This window comes from Macaca nemestrina, chromosome 7 (genome assembly GCF_043159975.1).
Source record: "Macaca nemestrina isolate mMacNem1 chromosome 7, mMacNem.hap1, whole genome shotgun sequence".
In the NCBI taxonomy this organism is placed as follows: Eukaryota; Metazoa; Chordata; class Mammalia; order Primates; family Cercopithecidae; genus Macaca; species Macaca nemestrina.
Window position 1 is genome coordinate 98,518,471 of NC_092131.1, and position 17,638 is coordinate 98,536,108.

Genomic DNA, 17,638 nt, shown 5'->3' on the forward strand with positions numbered 1-17,638 from the left:
CAAATACAGCAGTAGACTAAAATTCATCACATCACAGCTAAAATACCTAAAATCTGAGCCTTACTGAGCATATATAAAATGCAATTTGCTCCCCAAATACACATACCTCCTTTCTTTCCCAGTCTTGAATCTAAGACTTTTTCAATAGTTTCACTATTATCCTGCTGTTCATCAACTCCTTCTCCAGTCATTTCAATGAGATCATCTGAGTCAGTCTCAAAGTCATCATCTTCTTTGTAACTGCAAGAGGAATAATGCTGAATAAATGAGAAATGATCTCTTCAGAATTAAACTGCCACACATAAGTATCACTATAATAAGAAACCATACCCTTTTGGTTCCAAAAACATGTTGTTTTATAGATCTGCCATTTGGTAGGTTCAAAGCTTGCTTTTTTTTCCTAAAGAGCTGATGCATGCTCCTAAGCAACTGTAGGAAGTCTAACTCATATTTGAAAATAAAAATGCTATATTTATACTAATTTGTGTAAGCAAGATAAATAAAACTATAAGGACACTTCTATTTTTTTCATTTTTTAGTATCAGATTATTATGCAAAAAAGCAGACTACCACAAAAGAAGAAAAAGCATAATGGAAGAAAAAATGTACTACCATTTAATCAGGCAAAAAGAGAAGCAATATTTCTAAAATTAAAAATTTCAACCCTGTTTGTTGTCTCCCAGTAACAAGAATATGAAATTTAAGTATTCCCAAACTGTTGGAAGCTTCAACACAAGTACTTGATGGTTTACAAAACGAAAAAGAAAAACACTGGCTAGGCATGGAGGCTCACACCTGTAATCCCAGCACTTTGGGAGGCTGAAGAAGGTGGATCACGAGGTCAGGAGTTAGAGACCAGCCTGGCCAAGATGGTGAAACCCCGTATTTACTAAAAATACAAAAATTAGCCGGCACAGCAGGCGCCTGTAATCCCAGCTACTCCGGAGGCTGAGGGAGGAGAATCACTTGAATCTGGGAGGTGGAGGTTGCAGTGATCCGAGATCGTGCCATTGCACTCTAGCCTAGGCAACAGAGCAAAACTGTCTCAAAAAATATATATACACACATATATAACTCTCTCTCTCTCTCTCTCTCTATATATATATATATGTAACTTCCCATTTAACAACAAATGATTGAGTCACAAGAAAGAAAAACAATCCTGGATGTAGTACAGTTATAGTAAGAAAAAGTGCTAGGCTATATACTAGCATACTCAAAGCCTAGACCTAGCTTTGGAATTATTAACTGGATACACTGAATAAGTTATGAATGTCTCTAGGATTCATTTTCACCATCTCCAAGAAGAACAAAAGAAATCTGTAAAATCTAAAAAAAAAAATACTTGATTTCTATAAAGTAAACTACTAGTGTTTGCATATATCTGTTTCTTTATTTCATTTTTTTTTTTTCTTTTTGAGACAGAATCTAGCTTTTTCGCCTAGGCTGGAGTGCAATGGCATGATCTCAGTTCACTGCAACCTCCATCTCCCAGGATTCTCCCACCTCAGCCTCCCAAGTAGCTGGGAATGCAGGTGCATGCTGCCACCACACTTGGCTTTTTCTCACTTTTTGTAAAGACAGGGTCTCACCCTGTTGTCCAGGCTGATCTCAAACTCCTGGGCTCAAGCAATGTGCTTGCCTTGGCCTCCCAAATTGTTGGAATTACAGGCATGAGCCACTGTGTCTGGCCTATTTCACTAATAATAATTCCTATTAATGCTTCATATCCTATTAGTACTTGATAAAATTAGATTCAAGTAGCAACACATTAAGTTGAACCTCAGAAAAATGTCTGTGACTCAAAAGAGCAATTCAGAAGTAGAAATATAATCCAAATATCTTTAATGAAACAAAAGTTACGAAATGAAGATAATGCCACTAAGTCACCATTGGACATGAGGTGAACTTGTGGTGGTTCTTTAGCAGGAACGAAGGCTTCAAATGAGCTATTGCTACTCTTTTCATATTCCCCTTGGCTCAATACCATTCTTTTTGCAAGAAAGCTAACCAGATTTCTGAAAACAACCTCAGGACATAGGTTGTTATTTTTATCTATTAAGTGCACAACCCCGAACTTATGAGAACCAAACTCTAACCAACTACTTTATCACACTGCACCAGTGAAACATTCTGGGGCACAACTTACCTAACATTTTTAGCCGCTCTTCGACGAGTCTGCCTTTTGGGAGCTTCGTCGTCATCATCATCCTCATCAGAAGAATCTTGCTTTTTTCTCTTTCCACGCTGAGTCTTAGGCTGCTTTTTAACACGAGGTTTGGGCACTGTTCTAAAATGAGAAGAGAAACAAAAAGCTAAGTCTTCACTCTATCATTTGGTGTCTACTTTATATTACAGTATTTCCCAGAGCAGTGGTTCATACATCAGAATGTAACATTTCACTTGGGGAATGTTAAACATGCATATTCTTGGGCCCTACTCCCTGAAATTCTAATTCACTAGAAATTTGGATTTTCAACAGGAGGGTCATTCTTTCTAATGCTGATAATCCTCAATCATTTATGGGAAAGAATGTGAATATTTCACAAATGTTCATCAGGATGACGTGATATAAAAACACATACACAGCATTTTGTTCATGGTAGTATCTCTTTGGCAGACAAATTGGAAATAGCTATCAAACTATTTTACTTGTAAGAATTAACAGTTTTACTTGTAGGAATTAATCCTACTGATATACACCTAAACAGGCATAATAAAGTATTCACTATAGCATTATTTGCAATAACAAAACATTAAGAAAACTCTAAATATTCTTCAACTAGGAACTAAACAGTACCATGTACTCATTAAAAAAAAGAGTTTTCTGTATACTAATACGAAAGGATTTCCAGGATAAAGAAACCTACAGAACAAGAAGCAGAGGATGCTATTATCTGTGTGAAGAAAGCAACGCACAAGAAGTAACTATACATAAAGACTACCTAAGAGACTGTGTGCCCTGTCACAGAATTAACTTCGACAGACCAGGGAGATGGCCAGGACTGAAAGCCACAGTCTAGAAGCTCACATAAGGAAATCCCCAAATATTCCATCAGTGATAAAAAGGTGAAAGAAGTAAGAGAGGGAGAGAAATGAAAACTCATGATCACATTTATTATCTCTTTCTCTCATACCTCCCATACCTTTCTCATAACCAAACCTAGACAGATGATAAAGGATATAATAAATAATGAGCAAAATTCTAAAAGACAGAACTGGTGTGACATTTCAGTCTTGAAGCTTACAATGAGATAAAATAAGATAAAATTCAGTTGACAAATTCCCCTGCTGGGGTTGGGGGGTAAGCACAATGTCCTAGGTCAGAGGTTAGCAAACTTTTTCTGTAAATGGCCAGAGAGTAAATACTTTAGGCTCTGCCAGCCAAGAGGCAAAATGGGGCAAAACGTCCTTAACGTAATGAAAGAAAATAAATTTTCACAAACTTTTTATAAAATTCAAAATGAAATAATCAAGTACATTTACTGCTATATATCTACCAATGAGAACACAATTGTTTTTGAGGGGATAACATTTCACTTAATTGGAGTTCAAATTTAGTGCTCTCTATCCTTAAACTGTAAATTAGAAACGTTCACCTATAAAAACTATTCTTAGCTCACAGGCCATATAAAAATAGGTGCTAGATTAAATTTGGCCCAAAGGGCATAGTTTGCTGAGCCCATTCTAAGCAATACTATAAGAAGGTAATTTTTCCTGGGGCCTGTCTGTCTTCTGACTCCCTTTTCCTGTCATCACTATCTTAGGCTGCCATCTGTCTTATCGAAAATTAGCATAATTTGCTGCTATTTCAGCCTACCTCCTTCTCTACACAATCAGAATATTTGTTTAATGTTATATAGATTTTATGAAAAAGGTAATAAACCACTCAAGTATGCTTTAAGCCAGGCAAACAGTGTTTTAAACAATTTGTTCTCCCAAAAAGAGACTGTACTCTGGCCAAACATATAAGGAGTTTTACTAAAAGCGGAAGACATGTTTGCCCCATGATAGCTAGTCTGTGAAGAAAGAATCAGTAAGATCTGCAGTGTAGGCTGGCTGAAAGTGAACCACAGACATCTAAAACCCAGAATCAAAACACAATGTATCTCATTAAAGCTCTCATTCTAGCACGACATCATCCTTCCCAATCTATGGCAGATTAAGCTCATCCAGAAGTAGAGATTTTAAGCAAACAGTGCACCTTCTGGGCACAGGTCTTCTGGCTTTTACTTTCTTTTGCTCTGGCTCACTCTCTGCACTGGTGCCTTGCTCCTGTTCATCTTCTGAGGGTTCCTGTTTCCATTTTTCTCTGTGATCAAAGCAAAACAAAATAATTTTTTTCTAAAAGAATCCTTCAAGATAAATGATCCAACAAAACCAATTTCAATGTTACTATCCAAAGGGCAGAACATGCATATTTCAGATATGCTAAGAGAGATTCTAGCTCCGTTTAAACTTGAATTGTGATCCTTCCTGGACTACATAATATCTATTCCTATTTTATCTCCAGTAACAAAAATAAATAAAAATGGATATATATGTATTTTTTTTAATTTACTGCTATTACTGACAAGACTGAAACCACAACATGCACAAGATCAGTGGTTCCAAAACTTTAGAATGTATCAGAACCACCTAAAGGGCTTGTTAAAAAAGATTTCTGGGCCAAGTGAGATGGTTCATGCCTGTAATCCTAGCACTTTGGGAGGCCAAGGAGGGAGGATCACTTGAGTCCAGGAGTTCGAAACCAATCTGAGCAACACAAGACACCTCTCTACAAAAATTAAAGTTAAAATTTTAAAATTGACACAGGCCTGGTGGAGTATGTCTACAGTCCTAGTTACTAAGCAGGCTAAGGAGGCAGAAGGATCACTTGAACCCAGGAGTTTGAGGTTGCAGTGAGCTGTGATTTTGCCACTGTACTCCAGCCTAGGTGATAAGAGTGAAACCCTGCCCCCATTTGCCCCATCCCCCACAAAAAAAATTTCTGGGCCTTAGAGTTTCTGATGCGGTAGGTCTCAGGTGAGGCCTAAAAAATATGAATTTCAACAAATTCAAATAATGTTGGTACCGGGAAGAAACTCTGAGAACCACTACACTAGATACTGTAAGTCTTTAGAATACATTTAAAGAAACAGTCCCTAAAATTATTTTTCAACAATAAACCTATCATATAACTAAATAATCTGTTCAGCTACAGATGTAGTTTTTATTATTAGATACAGTAGATGTTCCTTTGCTCCTTGAGATCTTAGAAGGCTTGAAAGAGTCATAACCTACAGGTGTCCTACTACCCCAAACAGTTTTAGTTTACTTGAAAATCAAACAAGATATTGCAGGGACCTCACTCATTTCTCACCTGCAGGGAAGAGGAAAGAAACGTAAACAGCTGCTGGGCATGAAATACCTAGGAAAAAAACTGACAGGCAAGTGCCTGAGGTTTCTCTGTAAATAAAACAATACCAATTTGTCTATGGGTCACTTTATAGGGAATGAGGTCATACTAAAGACAATAGCTACAGAAGTGCAAAGTCAAATCAATATTCTTCTTGGGAGAACAGGTCAAAGTAACAGTGAAAGCTTACTAAAAGGAGGTGGCTGATCTGCAGATTGAGAACCTTCCTAAAAGCTACAACAGTCACCCTATACCTGAATTGGTAGAGACCTTAGGGGGAAAAAACAACAATTCAGGCCTTCCATGGACAGTCAGTGGAGCGCTTTTATAAATATTACTCAACTTCTACTAGCACTGCGTGTTTTCATATGCATTTCTCCAACAGATGGCTCCTTGTACACCAAGCCTTTTTGTTCCAACTTTGTACCAGAGATTAGCCAAAGTCAGGCAAATGGAGATGTTTCTTTGTTAGGATAAAAAAAAAAAATTAATTAAAGAATGCACAATCAGTCAGTCAGACAGGTAGGGGTGCTACTGGTAAGACAGAAAGGCCTGTTAGTATTGCCTAATATCCTTCAGTCTCTTTAAAACAAAGACCTTCATATATACACTCTGGACACTGGTCTAATTCTGCTTCCCCGGAGCATAGTACAATAAATGTTTGCTAAGAATCCAAGGAATATAAGGTGATCACCAGGAAGGAAGAAAGGAAGATGTTTACAGTAAGTGGGAGACCAGCACATGAGTCTGCAGTCTCCCTTAGACCAAGTCCACAACAGTTTACCCCTCAGAGGGTGCTTATACAGTCACACTGGAGACAAGTAGAAGCATGCTTGAAAGAATATGAACAGCTATTCCTTCAGACAAGAAAGATCCACAGTCACCAACAAATTCTAATTACCGTATCTCCCCCAGGAATTGAGAACCTAAACCAGGGCTACCAATGAGGTCCACTTCTACAAGTATGGGAGACAGCAAACACAGAGAATTGATGTGTTGAGGCTAGAGTTTTCCAGTTAGATTACAGATTTAGACTTATGAACATTCGGGAGACTTAGAATCTCCCAATATAAGAATGCAAAAAAAAAAAAAACTTAGCAAATCAACTAGTCTAAAGCTCTCCTCCCAGAGAAGGAAACTGAAGTGCAGTGAGGAAATGAGTTGCTTGGCCATATCACCAACCCTCAGCCCTGCTACTCTCAATCATAACACACTGAGGACCAAAGAATCAGAAAACATTAAAGCCAGGCTTACACATCCTAGGAGTATCTGAAAAACTCAGCGTTTAAAAGGCCTAAGTGTGTGTGTATGTATATTTGAAATTGGTTGGATTCTTTCAAGTTTCCTTTTAATTTACAAGAACAAGAAAAAAGATAGTAAGGACCAGCAATACTAAGTCACTGTGAAGAATGGGTGAAGTGAAAAAAGTGACTGAGCAGGTTACAAAGAAATTACTTCCCATCCCTACAGATGTATAAGACTCTCCCACATGTGAAACTGCTGTCCTCTCCTACATTACTGGCCTCTTATAAAACACAAATCTTATCAAGACTCCACCACTAAGCCATACATTGTAAGTCAGGCTACAATAAAGGATAGTTTAAGATACCAGATCGTGAGCAAAAAAATGTGACTTGGAACCAACCCAAATGTCCATCAATAATAGATTGGATTAAGAAAATGTGGCACATATACACCATGGAATACTATGCAGCCATAAAAAAGGATGAGTTCATGTCCTTTGTAGGGACATGGATGAAGCTGGAAACCATCATTCTCAGCAAACTATCACAAGGACAAAAAACCAAACACCACATGTTCTCACTCATAGGTGGAAACTGAACAATGAGAACACTTGGACACAGGAAGGGGAACATCACACACCGGGGCCTGTCGTGGGGTGGGGGGAGGGGGAGGGATAGCATTAGGAGATACACCTAATGTAAATGACGAGTTAACGGGTGCAGCACACCAACATGGCACGTGTATACACATGTAACGAACCTGCACGTTGTGCACATGTACCCTACAACTTCAAGTATAATAATAAAAAAAAAAGAATACAGACACACACACAAATGTGTACCAAAGGAAACATAATATCCAGCTTAAGAGGCCATTAACAGAATCCCCTAGATATCGTAAAAACACAAAATTCAACTAAATTTTTCCCAAAATTTTGAGAATTAGGGAGAAAAATACCAAGATTTAGCCAAAAGGCTGCAAGGCAATGTAAACAGACATGGAAAAAGTCAAAATGCAACTTAAATGTATGTAATTTTCTTCCTTTATTGGGAAAAGGTGGTTGGCTAGACACAAATCCTAAGAAAGACAAATCAACTCTAATCAACTATAAAGAAGGAAATGAACAAAAGCTACTTTTAAATATAATGAGCCAGAACTTTGACCAAGAGTTGGTAAGGTTTGCTATTAACTGTAAAAAAGAAAACTCCTTTTTCCTCCACTTAGAAGACATCTGGAAAAGAGGGAAGTAGCTACTTTTGTTTCTTCAATCTTCAGTGGATTTCCCCAAGAAAGGATGCCTTTCATAAAAATTCCAATGATCATAGGAAATCTGAGGCTAACAGTGATTCCCTTCCACTGTGTTACAGATATGTGACAATCTCCAATTCAAAACACTGGAAAAGGGCCAGGCACAGGGGCTCATGCCTGTAATCCCAGCACTTTGGAAGGCCATGGTGGGAGGATGGCTTGAACCAAGGAGTTCAAGACCAGCCTGGACATCAGAGTGAGACCCAGTCTTTACAAAAAATTAACAAATTAGCCTTGTGTGGTGGTACGCGCCTACTAGTCCCAACTACTCAGGAGGTTAAGGTGGGAGAATCACTTGAGCCCAGGAGGTCAAAGCTGCAGGGAGCTGTGAATGTGCCACTGCACTGCACTCCCACCTAGTAAGAATAAAATGCTGTCTCAAAAACAACAACAAAACAAAACCATCAGGACGAGGAGTCAACAAAAATCTTATACAACATTGAGCAAATTTGGATAACATTAACAGGTAATGCACGAAAAAAAGAGTTCAATCAAAACAGCATGAGTTGGTTAAATAAAATTCAATGTTTTGTTTGTATGACTCTAAGTCAGAGATACAATCTCAAGATACTCACAGGGGCCAGATGAGAACAAAATGGAGAACTCTTGGTCCGTCACTGTTACATGAGCCAGCATTACCAAATTTTCTCAAAAGAAGCTAAAAACACAGATTGTTATGCACCGTCTCTCAATTAAACGATACCAACTAATTTTTAAAAATTTTAAATATTGTGCAGGTACATTGTGCTATATAACTTCTTCCAAGCTTTAAAAATATGAATACAGCTGGATGTGGTGGTACATGCCTGTAGTCCCAACTACTGGGGAGACTGAAGCAAGAGGATCACTTGAGCCCAGTAGTTCAAGGTTGCAGTGAGCTATGACCACACATCTGCACCAATAGAGTAAAACCCTGTCTCTTTAATTGAAAAAAAAAAAAAAAAAAAAAAAAAAGGCTGGGCGCAGTGGCTCATCTTGTAATCCCAGCACTTAGGGAGGCCGAGGCAGGTGGATCACCTGAGGTCAGGAGTTCAAGACCAGCCTGGCCAACATGGTAAAACCCCATCTCTACTAAAAATACAAAAATCAGCTGGGCACAGTGGTGCATGCCTGTAATCCTAGCTACTCGGGAGGCTGAGGCAGGAGAATCACTTGAGTACAGGAGGCGGAGGTTGCAGTGAGCTGAGATTGCGCCACTGCACTCCAGCCTGGGCGACAGAGTGAGAGTCCATCCCAAAACAAAAAAACCTAATACACATCATGACGGGGTAACTGGTCTCTTTATAAAGAACACAGCCCCTTGCAAGACGGCATTCTTCAAAAACATCAATGTCCTAAAAGCAAAAGAAGGCTGTGAAAGTGCTCCCAATTAAAGAAACCAGACATGTCCTTTGCAAGGTCATGGATGAAGCTGGAAACCATCATTCTCAGCAAACTATCGCAAGAACAGGAAACCAAACACCGCATGCTCTCACTCATAGGTGGGAATTGAACAATGAGAACAGTTGGAAACGGGGTGGGGAACATCACACACCGGGGCCTGTCGTGGGGCAGGAGGAGCAGGGAAGGATAGCATTAGGAGATATACCTAATGTAAATGACGAGTTAATGGGTGCAGCACACCAACATGGCACATGTATACATATGTAGCAAACCTGGACGCTGTGTACATGCACCCTAGAACTTAAAAGTATAATAATAATCAAAAAAAAAAGAAGAGACCAGACATGCAACTAATTGCAGTAACTGACCCTAAACTAAATCCTGTAGTAGAGATGGAAAAATATTATGAAAGACTTTACTGGGTCAACTGACAAAACTGGAATATGAATTAGACAAAAGTATATCAGTAACCGGGTACGGTGGCTCGAGCCTGCAATTCCAGCACTTTGCGAGGCCAAGGCAGGCTGATCACAAGGTCAAGAGATCGAGACCACCCTGGCCGATATGGTGAAACCTTATCTCTATGAAAAATACAAAAAATTAGCTGGACATGGTGGCACATGCCTACAGTCCCAGCTACTCGGGAGGCTGAGGCAGGAGAATGGCATGAACCCAGGAGGCAGAGGTTGCAGTGAGCTGAGATCACGCCACTGTACTCCAGCCTGGTGACAGAGCCAGACTCTGTCTCAAAAAAAAAAAAAAAAAAAAGTACATCAGCAATGTTTTAAACCTAAGTTGAAACTGTACTGTACTGTGCTTATAAAAGAGAATTTTCGTTTTTTTTTTTTTTTTTTTTTTTTTTTTGAGACAGAGTCTCGCTTAGTCGCCCAGGCTGGAGTGCAATGGCGCGATCTCGGCTCACTGCAAGCTCCGCCTCCCGGGTTCACGCCATTCTCCTGCCTCAGCCTCCCGAGTAGCTGGGACTACAGGCGCCCGCCGCCTCGCCCGGCTAATTTTTTGCATTTTTAGTAGAGACGGGGTTTCACTGTGTTCGCCAGGATGGTCTCGATCTCCTGACCTCGTGATCCGCCCGTCTCGGCCTCCCAAAGTGCTAGGATTACAGGCTTGAGCCACCGCGCCCGGCCGAGAATTTTCTTATTTTTAAGAAATATACCTTACATATTTAAGGGAAAGGGGTAGAAGGTAAAATTCTATGAATTTTAGTCTCAAATAGTTAATAAAAAACATTATGTGTGTATATATACAAACATACACAGTCTGGGTGCAGTGGCTCACGTCTGCTAATCTCAACACTTTGGGAGAGCAAGGTCAGAGGATAACTTGAGGCCAGGACTTTGAGACTAGCCAGGGCAACACAGTGAGACCTCTATGTCTACAAAAATACAAAAATCAGGCATGGTGGCCCACGCCTGTTGTACCAGCTACTTGGGAGGCTGAGGTAGAAGGATCACTTAAGCTCTGGAGATTGAGGCTGCAGAGAGCCAAGATTGCACCACTGCACTCAGCCTAGGCGACAGAGCAAGACCCTCTCTCTTAAATAAATAGCACCCACAACAATAAAGCAAATGAAGCAAAAATGAAGCAAAAAAAAAAAAATCTGGGTAAAGTATACACGGTGTCCTTTGTACTGCACTTTCATTCTTGCAACTTTCCTAAAGTTTGGAATTTTTTTTTTTTTTTTTTTTTTTTGAGACGGAGTCTCGCTCTGTAGCCCAGGCTGGAGTGCAGTGGCCAGATCTCAGCTCACTGCAAGCTCCGCCTCCCAGGTTTACGCCATTCTCCTGCCTCAGCCTCCTGAGTAGCTGGGACTACAGGCGCCCGCTACCTCGCCCGGCTAGTTTTTTGTATTTTTTTTTTTAGTAGAGACGGGGTTTCAGTGTGTTCGCCAGGATGGTCTCGATCTCCTGACCTCGTGATCCGCCCGTCTCGGCCTCCCAAAGTGCTGGGATTACAGGCTTAAGCCACCGCGCCCGGCCTGGAATTAATTTTTTTAAACCAATTTTACAAAATTGTCCCTTCTTAAAAACTCTAAAATGTGTGAATAAAATCTGAAGGGTTTCAGAAAAGCGTTTCTTTGTGCCAATATTTCAAACCTTTCACCCTCTGAGTGAGTCTCTCTCAATTCTGAAATGCATGGGCCCACACATTAGGTTATGTTACACTTGCTCAGCTTGGATCACGGAAGCCTCCTAAAGTGCTGTGCCTTGCAACTTGAGTGTTAGCAGCTACAAGACCTCCTCTAATTAATCTTTCAGGAATCTCAACTGGTGACTCAGGGGAAGAGCTCTCTGTAAATCCACAATACTCACCAGCTGGCCAGAGAATAGCAGAAAGGAAGACTAGCCCAGTGTTCAAACACACGAACCTGAGGGGAACTTCCTACCTCAGCCCAAGGCAGTTCCTATGGAAGAGCCCTAGGGTAGGGAAGCAATATGAGAAAGAAGACAGATCCCACTCTGCAAGGAACTAAGAAGTTCTACTCAGGAAAAGAAAGGTCCATACATGCTACTGAAGGTTGGCAAATTTGGGGAATTCTTAAGACTGTTAAGTGGTGGGGCACACTGGCTCACACCTGTAATCCCAGGAGACCAAGGCTGGAGGACTGCTTGAGCTCAGGAGTTTGAAACCAGCCTGAGAAACATAGCTGAGACCCCATCTCTACAATAAATTTTTAAAAACTTAGCTGGGCATGATAGCACATGCCTGTAGTCCCAGCTACTTGGGTGGCTTAGGTGGTTCAATTAAGTCCAGGAGGCCAAGGGTGCAGTAGCTGAGATCAAGCCACTGCACTCCAGCCTGAGCAACAGAGTGAGACCCTGTCTCCAAAAAAAAAAAAAAAAAAAAAAAGGCTGACAAGAATATGAGCCAGTAACCAGAGTAAGTGCAATGTATTATACAGTGACTGAAAAAAATGCTGGCTTCTGCACACACAAATAAGGCCATTAAAATAGGAAGTCAAGAATTCAAGCACAGCACCATTTAACTTGCAGTCAAGAGACCAAAGGAATGTAGCCAGATAGTGAAGTAATGATTACATGTGTGGATTTCCCAGGGTGTAATCAAGGTGGACATTTCAGGAAAGATACTCAAAAGGCCATGATACCAGTAAGCAGGTAATAGTCTCCCAACCAGACCATGAGACTGGGATGGAACAAAAGCCTTCTAAGATGACAAGTGCAGTTTGCTTACAGTTACCATTTCTCCAAAACACAAATGAAAACTGAATGCACTCTAGCAGGGCAATATTAAGTACTTGACTTTTCTGTAAGGCTCTGTAATACCCTACATTTACTTAATGTCACAAAATCTTAGCATAGTTTCTAATAATCCTGTTGGGGAGACAGTATTACTTTTTTTTGGAGATGAGGAAATGGGTTTTAAAATCTCAAATGACTTGCCTTAGGCCACTTACTAAAGATTAATAATATTTTCCAACACAGAATATGTACCTAGAGCTCTTAATAGAAGCCATGGACAGTTGTTTAACATGAGAACCCCTGAACTGGTATACAAAGTTTTGAATACCTACATTTTCGAGAGAAGCTATAGAACTCAGATTGTCAACAGGATTCACACCCTCTCCAAAAAATGACTTTAAAAATCATTTCTCAAAAAAAATCAAATAATTTCATCATATAAATAAGAACTTTTTAAATTAAAACATAATGAACACATAAATCTATGTTATAAAGAAACTTCACATTAAGTCCACAAATTAAATGTTTCTGGCTTATGAACTGCAATATTAAAATTATACAGAAACAACAACATGTAATTTCTTACCAAAATGGATGTTCAGCCAATATAATTCTGCCATAAAAATGGCAAATCTACATTTGTTCCTTGCATACTACAATACCAAATACCTCTGTACTTGTTATTTATACATATTTGTCTGAAAAAAATCAATGGGCTAATTGGGTTAATCCAATGGAAGAAGCTGAGATTGATCCCAAATAACAGCCCGAGTATACGTGGACTCCTTCCATGTGTTAAACTGAGAATCCTGGGTTTCCAATGCTGCTGCTGCTATTGCAACAGGTCAGGGTAGATAGTCACCCGAGCTAGTAAGAGAGACAGGAGCAGACTAAAGGACCTGGAGTAGACTAAAGACACAATGAAGGCAGTCCTAGAAATGCTGACAAGTTTGAAACTACTAGATTGAATAATTTCCCCCATGAAAGACTTACTGTTTTTTCAGCTGCCTCTGGCCTCTTCTTTTTGGGCTCCCACTCTCAGACCCGCTACTTGCCTTCAGTGTGTGAGGGGGGAAAAATGATTACAGACTTTAATTCACAGTTCTTAGGGACAACACTATCTCCTGGATCAACAATCTACTCAATATACCATTATACAATATGAGCTTTTAGACAGAAAGAAACCTAAGTACTTGCTTGGTAGAACTCCCTCTTCTTTTGATTTGAAAATTAATATCTTTCTGCTATTACTGACTTATCTCTAAAGTCAGGAAATATTTATCTCAGCTTGACTTCTAGAACAGCAATATCCAGTAACTTTCTGTAACGATGTAAATGTCCCATATCTACAATGTCCAATACAGTACCCGTCAGCCACATGTGACTACTGAGCACTTAAAATGTGACTGATGTGACTGAGAAATGGAATTTTTAACTAATGTGAACTTTAAAAGCCACATGTGAGTAGTGGGGACCATACTGGATACTGCAGATTTAGAATATCAAATAAAAATGCCACAACATTTAGTCAGTGTGCCGTAAAGGCACCAACTACTGAAGTATTCATTTTAGACTCATTTAAGAGTATGTTCACTCACGAGCCAACAGTGCTCTGCTAACAGCACTAGACCAAGGAAAGTTTACAGTCACAGACATTTCAATAGCTCTTTCTCTCCAAAATTAGGGAAAATAGCAAACTACTCCTATTGCTGTTAATCTTGTACCCTACAGAGAATGTGTTAATTAATACATAAAAGAGGAAAAGATTTCTACAACTATGTGATTGGTTTTAACAAACATGGCTCAGTAACCTAGTGCTAGACACTATGGGAAACAAAAGCAAAGGCAAACCAGCTCAGAGGTCACTCAAAATAAAACCACAAATGTAATGCAGATGTTAGGATAAATTAGATTTTTAAGGTACATTTATTTAAAAACCCACACCCAACTCACTGACCTGTGGCTATCAATATTTAACTTTCATCAGAAGTTCGTTATATAGCTAAGACTAGCAAAGTCCTCCTAAGAAAGCAGAAAGGGGACATTTCATTGAGACAAAAGAACCTCTCTTCAGGATCTAGTCTATAAATCTAATTCAGAATAAGAATCCACAAAAACATCACACAAAATGAGAAAGGTGAAAGAAGTCTGATTCTATAGACAACCAAGCCTGGTATAGAATACCAATTTTAAAATCACCAATCTATTCAATCTCTCACAATTAAGTATGTTTGAAACTCATTATATCTCACACTAAAAATGAGCAAGGAAACCAAATTTAATAAGTTAAATAAAAGTAGATACATTAATTAAGCACTCCCTCCTCTTTCAAGAATAAATCCAAAACTATTTCTATTGCTGTTTGTTTACCAAACAAGTTACCCATTTAATAAAAATCTAGGAGATTTAGAAAGTTAGGGGGTTAAAAAAGTAAACTTCTCGCTATATAATCAATTTTCATTATGAGAAACAACCTAAAAAATAAATAATTTTGAGGTCAATTCTGTATAATACTCTACTAAAAAAAATCACTATTATATGATCTTTCTGGTTAGATTCTTTTATTTGATTATTAACTTCTTGCCTTACTGTATCTGTTCATAGATAGCTCATATTAGAGTCACTTAACCCCCATGCCTGAAGTTCAGTCTTTTTAATGGTAACACATACCATTAGTCAGAAAGAATGAAGATAGGGAGTTTAAATGCATGCCCTTAAAACATTTTTTCCTTACCTCTTCCTTAATATTAAATCGTGATGGTTCTTGTCTGCTTCGATTTGACCGCCTGACCCCATAAACATCAGGATATTCTTCCCACATCTGTAAAATTAAGAGACCACACATTAATCTTTTTTCTTGACCCTCATTATTATTATCAAACATTTATTGCAATGGAAAAGAATTCAAGTAACCAAATATCAATAGGGTTGTTTTGCTAGTTTTATTTATTTTGAAAATAGGCATATTATTCTAGGAAATATTAGTTTAACAATGTCTTCATTACTTAATAGCTATAAATCTACATGGTATACCGCTTACCCATCATTAAAATATAAACATACAGCTGAATAATACAGCAAGGTGAGACAGCAGCTGCTTCCACTAAAGACAAAGTATTTACTGATAAATTTTAAATTCCCTACTGCTTTGAGTTTCAGTCTTGACTGCACTAACCCACCTGTGAAACTGAAAAATACAAGAAGCAAAGCCCCCATTAAGTCTAATTATTTAATTAGAATCAGGAATTTTTATTTTTCTTTAAGTTCCTCGGTCATGTAACATCCCAGATAAATGCAGATGAGGCATTGCTAACACTTAGCTAGAAGTTCTCAGAATGACAACCACTGCCACCCTTTCTCTAATACATCTATTTTTATTCTGTAGCAGTAATTAGTCCTTTGCCTTTAAGACCTGATTTTTGTAGACCTGTAACAACCTTTAAGATCTGCAGGCCGGGCGCGGTGGCTCAAGCCTGTAATCCCAGCACTTTGGGAGGCCGAGACGGGTGGATCACGAGGTCAGGAGATCGAGACCAGCCTGGCTAACACCGTGAAACCCCGTCTCCTACAAAAAAACTAGCCGGGCGAGGTGGCGGGTGCCTGTAGTCCCAGCTACTCGGGAGGCTGAGCCAGGAGAATGGCGTGAACCCGGGAGGCGGAGCTTGCAGTGAGCTGAGATCCGGCCACTGCACTCCAGCCTGGGCGACAGAGCCAGACTCCGTCTCAAAAAAAAAAAAAAAAAAAAATTTAAAGGACAGATTAGTTGCGGAGAAAAATCATTTTCACTTTCTTACCCAGAGATAACTACTACTAAGTATATTCTGTATTCTTTTTTTTTTTTTTTTTTTTTTTTTTTTTTTTTGAGACGGAGTCTCGCTCTGTCACCCAGGCTGGAGTGCAGTGGCCGGATCTCAGCTCACTGCAAGCTCCGCCTCCCGGGTTTACGCCATTCTCCTGCCTCAGCCTCCCGAGTAGCTGGGACTACAGGCGCCTGCCACCTCGCCCGGCTAAGTTTTTTGTATTTTTAGTAGAGACGGGGTTTCACTGTGTTAGCCAGGATGGTCTCGATCTCCTGACCTCGTGATCCGCCCGTCTCGGCCTCCCAAAGTGCTGGGATTACAGGCTTGAGCCACAGCGCCCGGCCTATTCTGTATTCTTTTAACAGAATCACATAGCAGCAAAAGGAATTTGAATGGATTGTGGAACACTGACATGAAAAGGTATAACAGAAATTAAGCAAGTAGTAAAAGCTGAGATGAGAAATATGGGTTATCAAATCACAGGTGACAGCTAACATCATGAGAATATTTGGAAAAGAAAGGCTCAGAACATGCACAAAAGAAGCCACTAACTGAGACTTGTGAAATGTTTGCATTTAAAAGGGTAGGGCCAGGCATGTAATCCCAGCACCCTGGGAGGTCTAGACGGAAGGATGGCTTGAGTCCAGGAGCTCAAGACCAGCCTGGGCTACATAGGGAGATTCTGTCTCTACAGAAAATTTTTAAAATTAGCCAGGTGTGTCAGTACGTGCCTGTAGTCCCAGCTACTTGGGAGGCTGAGGTGGGAGGATCACTTGAACCCAGGAGATCGAGGCTGCAGTGAGCTGTGATTGCACCACTGTACTCCAGCCTGGGTGACAGAGCAAGACCCTGTCTCATCTTTATGAAAAATGATCCAAATGTCACTAAGAAAGGACATTATCAACAATGACTTTAACAACAACAACAACATAAAAATGATGAAGTAAGGCCGGGTGCGGTGGCTCAAGCCTGTAATCCCAGCACTTTGAGAGGCCGAGACGGGCGGATCACGAGGTCAGGAGATTGAGACCATCCTGGCTAACACGGTGAAACCCCGTCTCTATTAAGAAATACAAAAAAAACAGCCGGGCGAGGTGGCGGGCGCCTGTAGTCCCAGCTACTCGGGAGGCTGAGCCAGGAGAATGGCGTAAACCCGGGAGGCGGAGCTTGCAGTGAGCTGAGATCCGGCCACTGCACTCCAGCCTGGGTGACAGAGCGAGACTCCGTCTCAAAAAAAAAAAAAAAAAAAAAAATGATGAAGTAAGCTGAAGAAAATCAAGGCTTCA

The 17,638-nt window shown here is 39.9% G+C and overlaps 1 protein-coding gene across 5 annotated transcripts in view; it reads right to left on the reverse strand.

The window, feature by feature from the left end:
• LOC105479354 (chromodomain helicase DNA binding protein 2) overlaps window positions 1-17,638 on the reverse strand; it is a 140,375-nt gene that overhangs the window by 88,200 nt on the left and 34,537 nt on the right. For 4 of the 5 annotated variants that reach the window (XM_071100628.1, XM_071100629.1, XM_071100627.1 and 1 more), the window contains 5 exons: window positions 15,287-15,373; window positions 13,546-13,607; window positions 4,205-4,312; window positions 2,150-2,290; window positions 107-240 (listed from right to left, as the gene is read on the reverse strand). In XM_071100628.1, coding sequence (XP_070956729.1) covers window positions 107-240; window positions 2,150-2,290; window positions 4,205-4,312; window positions 13,546-13,607; window positions 15,287-15,373 — 532 coding nt within the window. The remainder of the gene's footprint in view (window positions 1-106; window positions 241-2,149; window positions 2,291-4,204; window positions 4,313-13,545; window positions 13,608-15,286; window positions 15,374-17,638) is intronic. The other variant, XM_071100630.1, reaches the window with a different exon arrangement.